Source organism: Cryptomeria japonica, chromosome 8 (genome assembly GCF_030272615.1).
Source record: "Cryptomeria japonica chromosome 8, Sugi_1.0, whole genome shotgun sequence".
Lineage (NCBI taxonomy): Eukaryota > Viridiplantae > Streptophyta > Pinopsida > Cupressales > Cupressaceae > Cryptomeria > Cryptomeria japonica.
This window is the reverse complement of record NC_081412.1, coordinates 525,964,272-525,983,364: the sequence shown is the minus strand read 5'-3', so window position 1 is coordinate 525,983,364 and position 19,093 is coordinate 525,964,272. Positions and strand designations below refer to the sequence as shown.

The window sequence follows — 19,093 nt, the reverse complement described above, 5'->3', positions numbered from 1 at the left end:
TTTCCTCAAACTTGGATGAAAACTTCCCATTTTAGGTTTCTCGCTGTGGGCCCTCTCTGAGGGTCCGGAGCGATTTTTCGCTGTGGGCCTTCTCTAAGGGTCAGGAGCGATTTTTTAATTTTAGGTTGATTTCATCGTGTTGATCCTCCAAATTATATTCAACGGATAGAACATGCTTTCCTTCATCCCTTCCAATCATAAAATCACTTTGATCTTGCAAAAATAATGCATATTTGAAAATCTCGCTATGGACCCTCTCTGAGGGTCAGGAGCGATTTTTGCTACCTGGACCAAAATGCTTCACTTTTCGTCTCGAAATCACTTTGCCACGGAAGATATCATCTTGTTCTTTGCTATGAATAAAAATTCATGTCCAAGAAAGGTCCAAAAATGTGCACACAAAGAAAATCGCTCTAGACCCTTTCTGAGGGTCAGGAGCGATTTTTCTTTTCTTGGGCAAAACTCCTTCATTTTATCATCTTTGATCAAGTCTAGATACCTCATTATGTTCATTCTATCCTTCACCATGCTTTTGACATCTTAAATCGACCAAATAAGGCTAGCAATGACCCTTATAAGATTTCTCGCTGTGGGCCCTCTCTGAGGGTCAGGAGCGATTTTTCTGTTTTCAACAAGGTCCTTCATCATTTCAAGTCAAAACTTCTTCAGGTGGGTGGAGAAAGTCATTCATTTCCCTTTCATACTCAAAACTTAGTCCTTTTCCATTGCAAAATGAAGGAAATCAAAATCTCGCCGTGGGCCCACTTTGAGGGTCAGGAGCGAATTTTGACCTTTTGAACTCTCTGTCAGGATAATTTTATGGAATATAACATTTAAGTATAAGAAAGAAGAAAGATAGAAGGTAAGTTATATTCCATATATACTTTCAGGATGTTTGAGAGTGGTTTCAGACCTCCAGGAGCTATATTGCAAAATCTAATTTTTGGAGGTTTTTCAGTTTCCAGACTTAGTCAAATTTCAGGATCAGGACCTTTCAGACTTGGCCAAATTTCAGGATCAGGACTTTCAGACTTAGCTAAATTTCAGGATCAAGACATTCCAGACTTAGCCAAATTTTAGGACATTCCAGACTTCATCTCTCACCAACTTGACCTAACTCAAGCAGAACCTGCTATCTAGGTGATCCCCTTGGCGACACTCAAAATGCAAAGGCTAACAGACAAAACCCTTAAAGACCTAAAAACAAACCCCAGAAAAGCAAAAAGCAGGGGTCCCCATTTGCAATGGGGCGATGTGTGAATACGTCACAACAAGTATATATTCAGAATAGATGCCCTCATCGTGTGTTGAAGAACATGACTCCTGAAGAAGCCTTCACTGGAGACAAACTTGATATTAGCCACCTAAGGATCTTCAGAAGCCCTGTCTATGTTAATATACCAAAGGAGGAGAACTAAGCTAGAGTCATCCAGGAAGAAGCGCATCCTTGTTGGATACAATGAATCCTCCAAAGCATTCCGAGTCTACATCCCAGGACAAAGGTACATTGAGGTAAGTAGAGATATAACTTTTGAAAAAAATATTGCTCTTAAGAAATCTAAAGGTTCCTTGGTTGATGATGATAAAGAACTTAATGGAAATCAGGATATGGATGTTGATACTAACCCTCAGATTCAGAGGGAGTCTATTGAGCCCTCTGAATATATTGAGCCTTATGATCCTTCGGAGCCTCTGGATCCAACTGATGGACCCAGAGACATTGCAGTTAGTAAGAAGAGACCACTTTGGGTTAGGAACACCATCCAAGAAGCCGAAAAGTTTGCTGCTCCCTAAGGAACATTCAGAGAAAGCAAGAGACCTCAGAAGCTCTCCAACTATGTTGAAATGATGTGCAGCATTATTGAGACCGAACCATCAAATGTAGAAGAATCCATGAACCAGCAAGTGTGGAAGTTGGCCATGGACAAAGAATATCAATCCATCATCAAGAATGATGTTTGGGATATTGTGCCTAGACCTAAAGGTAAGTCTGTTGTATCCTCTAAATGGTTGTTTAAAATTAAACATACTACTGATGGAAGTATTGAGAAATATAAAGCTAGATTTGTAGCTCGTGGTTTCTCTCAAAAGGAAGGCATAGATTACGAGGAAACATTTGCACCTATTGCTAGATATACTTCTATTAGAACTATTATAGCTCTTGCTGCAGCTAAGGGCTAGAAGTTACATTAGATGGATGTAAAGACTGCTTTCCTTAATGGTGTCATTCAGGAAGAAGTCTATATTGAACAACCAGAAGGTTATGAGATCCATAGTAAATAATCTCGTGTGTGCAGGCTAAAGAAAGCTCTTTACGGCCTCAAGCAAGCTCCTCGAGCTTGGTATGAAAGAATTGATAAGTATTTGGTTAGCTTAGGATTTTGTAAGAACGATGCTGATTCTAACCTTTACTTTAAAGTATTTGATGGTGAAATGCTAATTCTAGTCTTATAGGTGGATGATTTATTTCTAACTGGTGAAGATAGTCTCATCATTAGATGTAAGAAAGAATTAGCCATTGAATTTGAAATGAAGGATTTAGGTCTAATGCATTACTTTCTAGGTTTAGAAGTATGGCAAAGACCCAATGAAATTATTTTTAGTCAAGGAAAATATACCATTGATATATTGAAAAGATTTGGTATGATGGATTGTAAACCTATGTCTACTCCTATGGAAACTAGAAAAAATTGAGTTTATTTGCAGCTAACTCTGATTTTGCAGATCCATCGGAGTACAGGCAGTTGATTGGATACTTGATGTATCTAGTTAACACTAGACCAGATATCTGTTATGTAGTGAGTGCCCTCAACCAGTTCATGAACAAACCGAAGCATGTTCATCTTGTTGCAGCCAAACATATCCTGAGATATTTGCAAGGCACAGTAGGCTACGGGCTGAAGTATCCAATCAACACTGTCATTACCTTGGAAGGTTACTTTGATTCTGATTGGGTAGGAAGTGTAACTGATAGGAAGAGCACTTCAGGAATTTGTTTCAGTTTGGGTTCAGCCGCAATCTTTTGGGCTAGCAGGAAACAATCTTCAGTTGCATTGAGTACCGTAGAAGCTGAGTACATTGCGTCAAGAGAAGCAGTGTGGCTTCGTAAGCTTCTTGTTGGATTGTTTGGACAACCTTGGGAACCCACAGTCATTCACTGTGACAATTAGGGTTGTATTAAGATGTCTGCTAATCCAGTGTTTCATGACAGGTCAAAACACGTGGAAACTCATTATCACTATGTTCGTGATATGGTACAGAGAGGTGCCATTCAGTTGAAATATGTCAGCACTGATGAGCAGATTGCAGATGTCCTCACCAAGCCTCTAGCTCGTGTGAAGTTTGAATACTTCAGAGAGAGACTTGGAGTTGTTGAGAACACAGCTCTGGCTGAGAGGGAGTCTCACTCTTAGTGATGCACTGAGTTGCATCTTCCACCCTTTGTGGGCAATGCAAGGTGACATTGGATCCTTCTCAGGGAGAAGGTTGAGGTGAAAGACCTCCTCCACCCTCTGCGGGCAATGCAAGGTGGATCCATCCTCTGTGGGCAATGCAAGATGGATACAATGAAAAGATCCATGATATATTGTGTTATAATCCTCCCTAGCTGAGAGGGAGTGTTGAAATTCGATAGCTAGAATCGGATTATATGTAGAAAATTAAATACATATTGTAACTATGAGAAAATTACTTGTATTGGGTTGGGCCCCAAATTAAATAATGTAACTTGTAATTAGAGCGCTAAAGATAAGTATTGCGCTCTTTGTATCTTGTAATCAAGGCCCCAAAATTGGGCACTAAAAGCAATCATTAAATGTAATTCAAATATGAAAGGCAGCCAACATGATTAAGTTATTAGGATGAATCTTGTATATAAACAAGATTCATTCTAAACATTAACACATTATCTCATCACAAGCGAATTTCTTCTCAAGCGACTATTTGCTCCAGCTACTTCATTATTGTGAACTTGTTATCTGCCTTTGTGCTGTGCGAAGTGGTCTTCTAGTGCAGCGAAGGTGTAGAGACCTTTCATCGATTGTGCTGGGCAACAATCAGACATCTAGGACAGCGAATTCAATCACTTGTGATGCTGGAACTCTACCAAAGCATTCAGCGAGTTAGGGCCTGCACTCCAGCAACTTGACTTAGATAAATGCTGCCGTAACTGGGTAACTGATCAGATAAGTAATCTGATCTAAACATACTTGTAATTTTCTCATGAGTTAAAAGGTTGGTCTGGATCTTGGATGCTGGGTTTTTCCTCCAGGAGGGAGGTTTTCCCAGGGTATTTTGGTGTTTCCTGTGCTATGTGAATGTTCATTTCATTTAATTTTCTGTTAATTAATTAAATCTGATCACTAAATTAACAAATACCACTATTTTCCACAACCCTACAGTTTCATGCTGCAGATCCAATCACATTCACTCGCTAAAGGTCTCAAAGGCACCCTAGCTTTAAATGTCCCTACTTAAAACACAATTGTGGAACAACTTTCCTTCAACTCATTGCACTCTTCAGGTGAAACATAATATGAGAATGGATTAGGACAACTCAAACTTTTATGGCTCCAATTAGCAAGAATTGTTGATCTGGATAGCTTTTCCATTGAATGACTTTTCTTAGGCCTGCAAATGAGTTGTTCACTAAGTGCACAATGTGATGGCATATCAATGTGACCTTTTCTCCCTGATACCGAATCCTGTACATTCTCACAAGCTCAAAGGCTTTTGTCCCATCTCATTATGCAATACAACATCTAAGCTGCTCAATATGGTCACAAACTCGCATCTTGCAAAACTGAACCTGATGCTACTCTGCAAACATCGACCATAGCTTCTAAAAGGTAGGAAAACAATGGATTAGATAATTTTGGCTTAAGTAGTGGTGCACAAACATTGCAAATGCTTCTCAAACTGGATCTTTTAAAGGCATATCAGCAATTTAGAATATGAGATAATTCTAGAACAATTACAACAGGACTCTTTCAAAATAATTCTGTTTTTAAGTTTCAATGTCACACAACTCAGAGTTTTGCTATGCATGCTGCAAATAGATTGTTTGATGTCTTGTTTCAGTATTATAAACTTATAACAGTGATTGTGCACTTGGAGATGCACCCTGCCAATGAAAGTTGGCAACACCAGTAAGCTCTTTTACCTTTCCAGCAATGGCCTTTGCCACAACCCATGCAATTACAAGGAAACCATGCGTTGGAATGTTAGACAGGGTCATAAAACTCAAAAATGTAATTGTAGTGGTAAGGAGTGATATCCAGTTTGGTAAGATGTCAAATCACATGAAGGGAATGTTGAACCCCCAGTACGATAATGTTGTAAAAGGGGTCTATATTAATCAATACCAGAGGATGCATTACTTCTAATTTGAAATCAAAGTAATATATGCTCCCTACCATTGAACTCTAATCTTCTTTGGACTGTTGAACTTAACTTGGGATATAAAGGGGTTATTTTTTCAGAAACTGAACCAAAAGATGCTATATTGCAAAAAGGTTGAGAAATGGGGATGGAAAAATTCAACGTGAAATTTGGAAATTGGGATAATATGTTTAGGAAACAATGGAAATTCGGTTGTCTTCTGTAGGTAATGGCAGGAAACCTGAATATTAATGTCAACCCAACACAAATTAATCACTTTGCCTTTCCAATAGGAATAGTCTATAAAATCGATGGCTACTCTTGCTGTTCTATTTATATCTTATACTTGCTTATAAGTTTTCCAAATTTTAAAGTTTCGTGTGTGAGTAATTGGCCTCTGTTCTCTAAATTTCTATTAAGTTTTTTAGGGCTTGTACACTTTTAATTAGTTAGGCTTGCAATTTGAAACTAGGTTAGGCTAGTGATATAAAATGTATAAAGAGAAAACACAAATAAAAGGACAAGTGTGGGATTACTATATGAAATATCCATTCAGGCAGGAAGTGTTTCTGACTTTGCTGACAACACATTTCTATCCATTTTGTAACTCATCTTCAAGGTTCATAAAGCTCCTAATTCTTGGAAATGTCCCCTATACTTGGGCGTCTGCTTTTAGCCCCTAGAAATAGATTTCAGGATTCTAAGGAGAGGAGATGTTTTATGAGATTTATTTGAAGTAACTTGGTGAAACTGAGTTATTCAATATAAATATCAGGTAAAATGAAAATTCCTGTTCTTTTCAAGATAGGGTTCTGGAAAGCCAAGCTGGTCTCCTTTGGGATATGGCCTAAAATATCATCTATACCTTTTGGCCTTTCAAAACTGGGTTCCTCTAAAAAATTCCTAGCTGCGGATGCAATGCATATCAATTAGATAAATAGAGTAATGTGTAGAGAAGTTATTTATAGAACTTTTGGGTGGATTTGCAGATGCAGATGATATCAAAGATAAGTCTAGTGCTTCCCAGATTGCTGAGGTACAGGCATGGCTTAATTCTGTGTTTGAGGCTGCTGGGAAGGAAATTCCAGAATTTAAATACACAACCAGTGCTGTAGCTCACTTGAACAATGTAGCCAGGGTTTCACAGGCTCGCACACATGCAGCACAATTGATAACCACTGACCTGCAAGAGAAAGCAGCAGAATACCACAGTCAAGGTAAGCTGGTAAATTCATTTGCATTAGTCTTGAACATAAATATTCATAAGTTGATTAAGCCTTATACTAATCATCTTATTTTCAGCTTCAAGAGTGAGAGAGATTTTGGATGGTGTGGGATTAGCATTTGAGGATCTCTCACAGAATGCAATGGCCTCGACGAAAGTAATAGGGACTGTAGCAAATTCATTGAATCTGAAAGATACTGAAATGAGCAGGTCAGCATTTCTTGATTTTTTGGTGAATTAATTCTCAATCAGAGATTAAGGCAAAAATTGGTAAATTGAATTTCTCGTACTATATGTCATTTTGATTCAACTAGTTCTCGGCACCAAGTCTAGTTGGGATTAAGCACTAACCATTGGAGACTATAAGGTGTTTGTTGTCTGCTCCTCTTTTGGTTCTATTTTTTAACATGTTTAAATTTTGTTCCAAAAACATAGTTTTCTTGTAGGAATGGGAGATCTTCTACTACGGAAGATTGATGCAGAGGAGAAGAGAGACAAAGCTCATAAGGAATCGAAAGAACTTTTGGAAAACATCCGTAAGGCTATTAAACACTTGACTCATTTGAAGAGGTCCGGTATGCACTTGCAGTATATTTTGTTATTTTGTGAAATGTCATTTGTTATCCAAATTTTCAAATAAAACCTGAGTTGCCACAACAGAACTGTGACTGAACTTGAAGAAGAAGCAAGTCATCGTGAGGGCATAATTCAGCAGAGACAACACAACCTGAAGATTATGGCTTCAAAACAAAATCAGTATGTGATACAGCTTGCCAACATTAAGGTGTGCTCTAATACAGTATTCAAAATTGTTCCACTTGGTGTGTTAATTAATTCCTATCATTTTCCTCTGTTAAATTGGCATTTGATTATAAAGGAATTTGCTGTTTCACATGTTTTATCAGACAGCATTGAACAAAGTGGGTTACACTCCTGAGATAAATCACGGTGCACTGATTCAAATGATTGAAAACCAGAAAGAGCTGGAGAGTAAAACCGAACCCATATTAAATATTCTGCAGACTTACCAAAACCTACCACCTGTATGGTTTCTCTTAAATGGCTTACTATACATGTTGTCTTTTTTTTCAAAAAAATTAATCAGCAAAGGAAATATGTTACAATCTCTAACCTTGTTTTCTTTTATTCTTTTTCACTTCATAATAATATCTTGCCTCGTTTTATATTGCTTGAACCCCTTTTGTTAGAAAAGGAAGTTCAAAATAGTATCTGACTTTGCTATCTTTTGTCAGGATAAATATCTTGCTGAATTAGCCATTGAGGAAAAGAGGTATGAGTGTGAAGCTGCAGAGAGATCTCTTGAAGATGCAGTACAGAAAGCATTGAACACCTTAAGTGAATGATGGGATACTGCATTTAGCATTACCATCCTTAGTTAAAAGGGACTTCCCTTGGCACCTTGTCTGGCTGATTGTTGTGTCAGCAAAAAATTTGTGAACACCTTAAGTGAATGATGGGATACTGCATTTAGCCTTATCATCCTTAGTTAAAAGAGACTTCCCTTGGCACCTTGTCGCTGATTGTTGTGTCAGCAAAAATTTTGTATGATTCTTTTTTCAATAATGTGCTACAAACTGTAGACAAACTGTCAATCAGAATTGTAAGGCACGATTTAAGGTTGAAGTGATTCTTAGCAGCTCACTTTGTAAAACTTCCCTACCCTATCCTGTAAGTAAAGTGAGTATCTTCCATATTTTTTCATGATATTTTTTGGCCATGTCTTTCTCTAGATCTTCTGTAATAGACCTGCTTAGGCTTCATTTAAATGCTTGCATGTGAAGCGGAAGCTTTCCACATTTCTGTAGTCTTAGTTATTTCATTACAACCAAAGTTTTCATTGTTTCAGGAACTTGATGATTTTTACCAACCCCTTAGACGAAATGGTCAATGAACCTATAAACCAAGAGATCATTTATCCTTTACACTATATATAATTGTCATGGTCAAAATTGAATACACTGCACTTTTCCCATTTGTTTTGGGCTCACTTTGACAAGTTTATCCTTTATTTAGTGACTAGTGCACAAGTGGCACATTTCAGCACAAAAGTTGACAAGTAAATTGATTCCACTTGATTCCATGTGCACATACTCCCAAGGAACGAAGCTAATTCTCAGTTCATAAATTCCTTACTCAAAGTCAAATCTATGAGCACAAAATTGACCCTAGAACTTCCAAATTCAGTTCATCAGTTCCTTACTCAAGTCAAATCTATGAGCACAAAATTGACCCTAGAACTTGCAAATTCAAATTTAAAATTTGATTCCTTGTCCAACTCCCTCCAATTAGTCATCATATGTCAAATTGAACACAAAATTTGTTAATTTGAATGCTAGGGTGTTGTATTCGTGGACAAAACCTAATTCACTTTTACACATCAACAAACATCCATCCAAGCATCATAGCATTGTCATTTGAGCACATCATAGAGCAACAAAATTTTAACATTCTATTATATCAACATTTTAGGCATCACTGCATGTTTGCTTCTTGTCTTAAATTCTTTTCACCAAATTGTTGAATCAATAATAGAGGCTTGACCAAAGTAGAACTATATTAACTTAGCAAGCTCCTAAACAATGTATAATTGACTCCACCCACTTTAGACACAAGTTTTAGACATTAATTAAGAAAGTGATTTTTTGTAGTGTGTCGAATTATATGATGTTTTATTAGGATTTGCCTCTATAATTTTTTGAGGCATTCTCATTGACCCATATTTCATGAGTAGTGGTTCACAAGAACCTATACTTGAGCATGCATGGTCCACTTCACCCACATTGCATCGAGGTGATATTCATAGGGGTGAAGTATTGAGACTTCTCGAGACGCCATCCATCCAAGACTATTATGACTCAATGCACCTAATAATGGAGTTTTCCATGAGATCAAGCTTTCTTAACTTGCTGCATCATTTGCATTCACAAAGAAGTGCTCCTCAAGATGTTGAAATTCATTTGTTCTTAGCAAAACAATATGAGTTCATGGGCTCCCTCCATTGTTCTCAATTGAGGACCTATCTATATCTATAATTTCATCCTATCAGATTATATGAGAGCACCCATATGTACTATTGACCTATTATGTTATAAATGTCCAAAAGATAGATACAGTATCATAAGAGCCTTGATTGACTTTAGGGAATTTTTTTATCATGTCTATCATTTATGAGTGGGAGGTAGCCTTTTGTTGGGGCAACAAGAATGCATGCATAAACTTTTGTTCAATAACAATGTTAGAAACTATTTATTTGTGTTTTGATCTATTTGCTATGTGCTTGCATTAAGTAATGTGTGAGGTAAGTGTGGTAGTGGTAGAGAATAGCAGGTTAGGAGTTTTGAGAATGAGAGAGAGTATTTCATTATGAACTAGTGTGATTCTTTGTTTAAGGGAAATAAGAGCTAGTAGCAAGAATGGTGCAAATGGGGGAGTTGTTGATGTGTTTTTTATGCACTATGCAACACAAAAGAAAATACTAAGTATTCTATTCTCTCTTGAACAAAATCCTTCCAAGTGCTAAACTGTGTGATCAAATGGGATGACTCCAAGCTTCCGAATGTCAAGTCTTGACTTGCTCTTGGATAGACTCAGTGTGTATGATGTGATATTGTTGGAATCGCAAGGGGGACTTGCATTGAACTTGAATGCTTAATGTTTGAATGTTGTTGGAACGTAGGAATTTACTTGACTTAAAAAAAAATAGCAAAAGGATAAAGGGTTGAGAAAGTTAATCTAATCCTAGGAATGTAAGAGCGATGAAACTCAATTAGACTTTTCTTTTCCATGCAAAGCAACAACTCCACGAAGTTTAGTGCGATCTTCTAAGGTATGCATATGATGTTCAAATCACTACCACAGACATAGACACCATCAAGACGATGCATATCAATGAACAAGTAGTAATTGAAGTTAAGCTTATAAAGAGTTCAATCAATCATGCAAGATATTCCACAATCAATGAAATATTAGTAGTATGAACATAATAATTTCACCATCAATCATCCATAATAGCATTCATTCATCTAATCATCACCATCTAACATGAAGATCCAACAAGAAACCATGTAATTATGTAGAAGAAACAACACATTCCACCATATCTTCAATGAAATAGATATTTATTTACAAGCTTGGCAGCAATTTCTACCTTCTACTCTACTTCTAATTGCTATCTGCTACTCTTGATCACCTAACTATTAACTTTCTATTAACCTTTACAAATGAGAAATTTGAGCCTTATATAGATAGCTCTTTACAATGAGTGACTCAGATTGATTTACAATCAATGGCCAAGATCGAAAGATAGAAACCCTAAATAGGGTTTGTTACACCCATTACATAGCATTTAATGCTTGACCAATGATAAGTTTACAATAAAATGGACACGTCCTTTGAATTTTGACCAATAAAATAATTATGGTTGTTGCATGTAGATTTCCTCCTCCAAATCCCCATGGAGAAAAATAGTTTTAACATCTAGTTGTTTAAGATGCAAGTCTTCTGCAACCACAAGACTTAGAATAGTTCTAATTGAAGTCATTTTTACAACTGGAGAAAATATTTCATGAAAATCTATACCCTTTTTTGTGCAAAACCTTTTACCACAAGTCTAGCCTTGTATCTTTTCTATCCTCTATCCTCCTCCTTTAGCCTATAAACCCATTTATTTGGCAAGACTCTTTTTCCTGTAGGTAATGTGACTAAGTCCCAAGTTTGATTCTTCATCAAGGAATCCATTTCCTCTTTCATGCCTAGCTCCCATTGTTGTTTGGCATCCACTTACATTGCTTCTTCATATCCTTCTGGTTCACCAAAAGGATAAAATAAAATACAAAGAAAGAGAAAATCTTTCAGGAGGTCTACTTAACCTTGTAGAAAGTCTTAACACTTGCAAGAGATTGTGGGATATTTTGTTGTTGTTGAGCATTAGGTACCAATGGCATTTTATTTTCAGTAATCTCATCCAGCACCATATATTCCTTTTTGACTTGTTCATGCTTCTTTTCCTGCATTTGTTCTTTATATATGACCTTCTAATTGAATATAACATCTCTACTTCTAATTATTTTTTGATTTTCAAAATCCCATAACCTATAACCAAAGCCATCCATTCCATATCCAACGAAGGTACATTTTTTAGATTTAGCATCGAGCTTGGTTCTATTTTTCTTTATCAACATGGACAAAAGCTTCACAACCAAAGGTTTTTGTAAAAGAATAATTTACATTTTTACCAGTCCATGCCTCCTTTGGAATGCCACCATCCAAAGGATTTGAAGGTCCTATGTTTATCAAATAAAAAACAGTATGTACAACATTTGCCCAGAAATGTAGGGGTAGTCCAACATGCAATCTCATGCTCCTTGCACGCTTCATAATGGCTATATTCATTCTCTTACACACACCATTTTCTTGTGGGGTTCTTGGAACTGTCTTCTGCCTTCAAATTCCATTGAAAGAACAAAAATCTTCAAATGATTTGCTGCAATACTTGTAAATGATGTTCAATTTACATTCAATATGCAAGTTATATTCTATTATCTATTTTTGTTGTATTTATTATTGCCTTATTGTATATATCTAACTATCTTCTTGCTTGTGGCAGATGAGAGGAGCATTTAATATTTTCTATGTCCTATCTCATGAATGCCACTCACTATGTATATAACAAATGGGGCACGATCAAGCAATGCCTTGATCGGTCATGACCGATCAAGACATTACTTGATCGTGCCTTTTTGTTTATACTAACAAATGCATGTTTTACTGTAAATGCCAATCGGTGTGGAGTAGGATTATAACCGAAGTTTATCGGTGATTACCCAACGCTAACAACCGATAGTTATCGATGTGTTAGCCTTGACAACCGATAACTATCGGTGTAGACTAACACACCGATAACTATCGATGACCTTTATATTGCCACCCGATATGCATCTCGATATATTATATGCAACCCGATATGTTATATGCAACCTGATATAATATATGCAATCTGATATATATTAATCGGTGTCATCATTATTTATGTTAATCGATATACATCTAAATACAAGATTTATTAGGTCGATGAACATGAGAAAAATACATAGTATGATTATCAATAGGTTGTTTATATGCAAATGTAGAATGGCTATCAAGGATGAATTAATTGCTTGATGGTTTTTATCATAGTTATCGATATGATAAATGATTCAATGAGAGACTTCATTTATCTCTCAATCAATCATTTATCTTACCGAAGATATCATGCAATAACACTCCCTCTTAGCTAGGTAAGATGAATGTAGACAATATATTCAAGCATCACAATTCAATTGATACTAATCATTTTAGTCATTCATGGGAAATCATACCACCTAATCATTTGGTATGAAGTATCACCTAAACACGTGATACTAAAGTTCATCACATCAATCTTGTGATTGACATGATATCACCTAAGCATGTGATATCAATATTCCCTACACACGCAATACTTAAGGATAATCATATGAGAAAGATTAATTTCTCACCTTATCCTAGTTGTGATAAGTGCACTAACACTTTATACAAATGTTTTATCACAACACAATCAAGGCACATCCATGACATACCAGAGATCCAACATGATAACTGGTTTGGACATTATAAGATCGTCACCTTATAATGTCCCCATACAAGTGTTCACTATCTTGAGAGATCGTCACCTCTTAGATGTGAACCTAGGGGATAGAATCCAAAATTGTCCTAACATGACAAAGAGGTTTACACATTAAACATCTTATAGGTATGCAAATATAGATTACAAAGCAAATTACCTTTCTGTCATACCTAAGCCTTTTCTAAAGTGATCAACTTTCACTTTGGAAAAAGGTTTGGTCAGAATGTTTGCAGTTTGATCTCCAGTACAAACATATTCCAGTTGGATTGCATTCCTATCTACCATATCTCACACATAGTGGTATGAAATCTCACTATGCTTGGATCTGTCATGAAACACTAGGTTTACTGAAAGTTTTATGCAACTCTGATTGTCACAGTGTGTAATAGTGGTTTCATAGGTTCTCCAAACAATCCCACAAGCAACTTCCTAAGCCATACTGCCTCTCGAGCAACCATAGAAGCTGCAATGTATTCTGCCTCGGTGGAACTTTGAGCTACAAAAGACTGCTTCCTGCTGATCCAAGATATCATAGTTGAACCTAGACTAAAGCAACACCCTGAAGTGTTTTTCCTGTCTATTACACTTCCAGCCCAATCTGAATCTGTAAATCCATGTAGGTCTATCTCAACCTTCTTGTATTTGAGACCAAGGTTTAGAGTACCTTGTAGGTACCTCATAAAGTGCTTCACTGCAACTAGGTGTATCTCCTTCAGTTCACACATAAACTGACTTAGAGAATTAACTGCATAACAGATATTTGGTCTTGTATTTACCAGGTACATCAGGGACCCAATCATTTGTCTGTATTGAGTAGAATCAGTGGGTTGTGACTCTGCTACTGCTTCTTTAAGTTTATGTAAGTTGGTTTCCATAGGAGAGGTCATGGGTCTACAATTTAGCATTCCGAATCTCTTCAAAATATCCAAGGTGTACTTTCCTTGGTCTAGTATAATGTCGTCAGAATTCTGCCATACTTCTAATCCTAGGAAGTAATGAAGGAGTCCTAAGTCCTTCATATCAAATTCTTTGGATAGATCATTCTTGCATTGTTTTATAAGTTGATCATTTCCTGTGATTAATAAGTCATCAACATATAAAATCAATATTAACATATCACCTTTATTTATTTTGTAGTAGAGATTAGGGTCTGCATCATTTTTGGAGAAGCCTAGTCCTGAGAGATAGGTGTCTATTCTTTCATACTAGGCCCTGGGAGCCTGTTTGAGCCCATAGAGAGCTTTCTTGAGTCTACACACATGAGACTCTGTGTCATGAATTTCAAAACCTTCAGGTTGCTCTAGGTAGACTTCTTCTGAGATCTCACCATTTCGAAAAGATGTCTTAACATCCATTTGGAGTACCTTCCATCCCTTTGCTGCTGCAATGGCTAATACAACTCTTACTGATGTATACCTGGCAACAGGTGCAAAGGTTTCTTCATAATCTATTCCCTCCCTTTGTGAGAAGACTCTGGCTACAAATCTGGCCTCGTGTTTTTCAATACTGCCATCTGCAACATGTTTGATTTTGAACAACCATTTAGATGAAACCACAGATTTCTTGGTTGGCCTAGGAACAATCTCCCAAACATCATTTTTCATAATGGATTGATACTCTTCAGACATGGCATCCTTCCATACTTGATGTTGCATCTGATACATTGTTTGGTTCAGCTTTAGAGAGGTCATTCATAAGGGCAACATAGCTAGTGAATTTATTAGGCCTTTTGCTTTCTCTAAAGGTTCCTAAGGGAGGAGCAAACTTCTAAGCTTCTTCTACAGTTTTGGTGGCCCATAGTGGTATTTTCTTGAGGTTTTCTCTAGGCCGACTTAGAGTTTCACTCATAGTTTCCTCAGGATTCTCCCTCTGAAGCTCAGGAGTAGGATCTCTATCTAAGTTGGGGTTGGGAATATGGACTTCAGGATCTAGAGAGCTTTGGGCTCTTTTGAAGGCTAAGTTTTCTTCAAAGATCACATCCCTACTTAGTTCAATATTCTTTTGACCGGGTATATATATCCTATAGGCTTTGGAGGTTTCACTGTATCCTACAAAGATTCCCCTTTTTATAGAGGGCTCTAATTTTAATCTTTTCTCCTTAGGTACATGAATATACACTGGGCATCCAAAAATCCTAAGGTGGCTTATATCTGGTTTTGATTTAGTAAAGACTTCCTCAGGAGTCTTGTCTTCAAGATGAGAGTGTGGACATCTGTTTTGAATGTATACTGTAGTGCTAGTTGTTTCTACCCAAAGATTGATATTTAGATTCTGATCAAGAATCATAGCTTTGGCAGCTTCAACGATTGTCCTATTTTTCCTTTCTGCTATCCCATTTTGTTGAGGGTTGTACGATATTGTTAACTCCCTCTTAATCCCTGAATTTTTACAAAACTCTTTAAATAATTTTGATGTGTGTTCCCCCCCATTATCAGTTCTTAGGGTTTTACTTTGTTTCCTGAGTAGTTCTCTGTTAATGATTTGAATTCTTTAAACCTATTAAGGATCTCTTCTGATTCTTTAAATTTCAGAAAGTAGATCCAGGTTTTCCTAGAGTAGTCATCAACAAATATTACATAATACAAAACCCCCCCCAAGGAATTTACAGACATAGGTCCACATACATCAGAATGAACTAACTCTAAAATTTTACTTGTTTTCCTAGTACTACTCTGAAAAACGCCCTTAGTATTTTTACCTAGGGCACATCCTGTGCATGCCCCTGAATGATATTGCTTTAGCTTAGGTAGACCTGTGACGAGGTCTCCCATTGATGATAAAGCTCTAAAATTTAGGTGGCCTAGTCTTCTATGTCAGATTTCATTGGCATATGTAGTTTCATGAATTAGGGCTAAGTTGGGCTCTGTGCATAGCTCATATAGGTAGCCTTGTCTTTGACCAATTGTATTAGCTTTCTTGATAGATGAGTTCTTTGGCCAAGCCAACACTTTGTTGTCCATGAAGTTCACTCTGTATCCATTGTCCTCCAGTGCTGATATTGAGACAAGATTCCTCTTAATGCCTGGAACATATAGCACTCCTCTAAGTTGTAATGATACACCTGACTTTAGTTTGATGGTGCAGTTTCCAACTCCTTTGATAGGGTGTGTGGAGTCATCTCTGATGGTTAGCTCTTCATCATTTTCATCTCTCATGAAGTTTAGTACTTCTTTGAATCCTGTGATGTGTCTGGATGAGCCATTATCGATCACCCAGGAGTTCACTTTGTTTGATGTTTGATGTGTGAGTGTTGAATAAAGTACATACTTCTCGGAGTCCTCTTCCCTTTTCAATTTTCCTGATTTGGAAAATGTGGCTTGTTTATCTCTTTTTGGACATTTGGCAACATAGTGCCCAAATTTGTCACATCTGTAACACTGAATTTGAGAGAGGTCCTTTTTGAAAGAGTTCTTGCTATGACGGCCTTTTCTCTTCCTGAATTGCTTCTTCTTGCCCTTTCTGTCTGAGTTCGTAGTTAGAACTTGAAGATCTTCATCTATATTCTTTTGTTTGATTCCTTTCTTATTTTGCCTTGATTCCTCTTGGAGATAGTCAGCCTTTAGTCTATCAAATTTTGGAAAGTTATCCCTTGCACTGATGCCTTGGACGAACGTTTCCCAGATACTAGGCAACCCATCTACAACAATGAGGATTAATTCTTTGCTTTGGATCTCATATCCAAGGGTTTCTAGTTTATCCTTTAATGTAGATATCCGCATGAAGTAGGCATTGATTGATTCTCCTTTTATCATGGTTATATGATTTATCTCTCTTTTTAAAGCCAAGGTTCTACTGGCATTGGATATCTCAAAAGCGTCTTCAAGTGCTTTGAACATGTTGAAGGCTGATTCACGTTTCTTTATAATGGGCATAATATTATTCCTTACCCCATCAACTATTATTTTGATAGCCTTATCATTTCCTTCTCTCCAAATTGCTTGATGAGTTTCAGTCTCAGGTTCTTTAGATTCAGTCTTTACAAATGATTCAACTTTGTTATCTTTTAGTGTCATTTGAATTCTAAATTTCCATGCGGAGAAGTTGTCACCTCCTGCAAGTCTGTCTTCAAATCTGATAGCGCTAGCCATTGATAGGATTGTGATGTTGAATATATACTTGATTTGAATTTTACGTAAAATTGAATAGCTTCAGGTTCGATTTAACTATAGCTCTGATACCATGTAAATGATGTTCAATTTACATTCAATATGCAAGTTATATTCTATTATCTATTTTTGTTGTATTTATTATTGCCTTATTGTATATATCTAACTATCTTCTTGCTTGTGGTAGATGAGAGGAGCATTTAATATTTTCTATGTCCTATCTCACGAATGCCACTCACTATAAGTATATAACAAATGGGGCACGGTCAAGCAATGCCTTGATCGGTCATGACCGATCAAGACATTACTTGATCGTTCCTTTTTGTTTATACTAACAAATGCATGTTTTACCGTAAATGCCAATCGGTGTGGAGTAGAATTATAACCGAAGTTTATCGGTGATTGCCCAACGCTAACAGCCAATAGTTATCGGTGTGTTATCCTTGACAACCGATAACTATCAATGTAGACTAACACACCGATAACTATCGGTGACCTTTATATTGCCACCCGATATGCAACCCGATATGTTATATGCAATCCGATATATATTAATCGGTGTCATCATTATTTATGTTAATAGATATACATCTAAATACAAGATTTATTAGATCGATGAACATGAACAAAATACATAGTATGATTATCAATAGGTTGATTATATGCAAATGTAGAATGGCTATCAAGGATGAATTAATTGTTTGATGGTTTTTTATCATAGTTATCGATATGATAAATGATTGAATGAGAGACTTCATTTATCTCTCATTCAATCATTTATCTTACCGAAGCTATCATGCATTAACAATACTCGCCTCCATTATTAGATCTGAGATACTTCAACCTTTTTCCTGTCTCATTATCAACCAAAGCTTTCCATTTCTTAAAAGTTTCAAAAACATCTAATTTTTGTTTTAAGAAATACACCCATGTTTTTGTGGTTGCATCATCTATAAAAATAGCATAATAACAAGAACCGCCAAGAGATGATACCTAAGCTGGTCCCCATACATTTGAATGCACAAGCTCTAATTTCTCATTCTTCTTCTCTTTCCCAACCTTGAGAAATCAAACTCTTTTTTGTTTACCATAAACATAGTTTTCACAGAACTCTAAATCAATTTGCTTCAGTTTTGAGAACAAATTTTTAAAGTGAAGGATTTTCATCCCTTTCTCACTCGTGTCCAAGTCTATGGTGCCACAATTTTGTATCTGTCCTTGCAACATTTATTGTAATTGTCCCTACAACAACTATTTCTGTAGCAACTAAGGTAGAATAAGTATTACCAGTACACAAATACAATGTGCCTACCTTTGCACCTTTAGCTACTACAAATGCACCTTTAGTAACCTTCTAAACATTGTCTATAAAGGTAACTATGTAGCTTTCACTGCCTAGTTGTCCTACAGAAATTAAATTTCTTCTTAAATTACGAACATGCCTTACCTCTTGCAATAACCAATCATTTCCATTCTACAACTTGATTTTTATCTTGCCTTCTCCTACAATCTGATAGGGCTCATCATCACCCAAATATACCTGTCCAAAATCACCTTGAACATAATCTAAAAAATATTTTCTATGGGGTGTGGCATGAAATGAAGCTTTTGAATTTATTACCCAAGAATCGTTAACATTATCTGGACACAGAATCAAGGCATCTTGTAAAGACTTGCAACATTAGCTTCCTTATTGTCATTTCCATTTTTTTCTACTTT

General features: G+C 36.5%; 1 protein-coding gene across 4 annotated transcripts in view; it reads left to right on the top strand.

Moving 5' to 3' along the window:
- LOC131055374 (AUGMIN subunit 1) overlaps positions 1-8,354 on the top strand; it is a 34,398-nt gene extending 26,044 nt beyond the window's left edge. For all 4 annotated transcript variants that reach the window (XM_057989828.2, XM_057989830.2, XM_057989829.2 and 1 more), the window contains 6 exons: positions 6,369-6,596; positions 6,682-6,814; positions 7,040-7,174; positions 7,265-7,388; positions 7,510-7,647; positions 7,858-8,354. In XM_057989828.2, coding sequence (XP_057845811.1) covers positions 6,369-6,596; positions 6,682-6,814; positions 7,040-7,174; positions 7,265-7,388; positions 7,510-7,647; positions 7,858-7,968 — 869 coding nt within the window. In that variant the 3' untranslated portion in view covers positions 7,969-8,354. The remainder of the gene's footprint in view (positions 1-6,368; positions 6,597-6,681; positions 6,815-7,039; positions 7,175-7,264; positions 7,389-7,509; positions 7,648-7,857) is intronic.
- Positions 8,355-19,093: the final 10,739 nt, after the last annotated feature.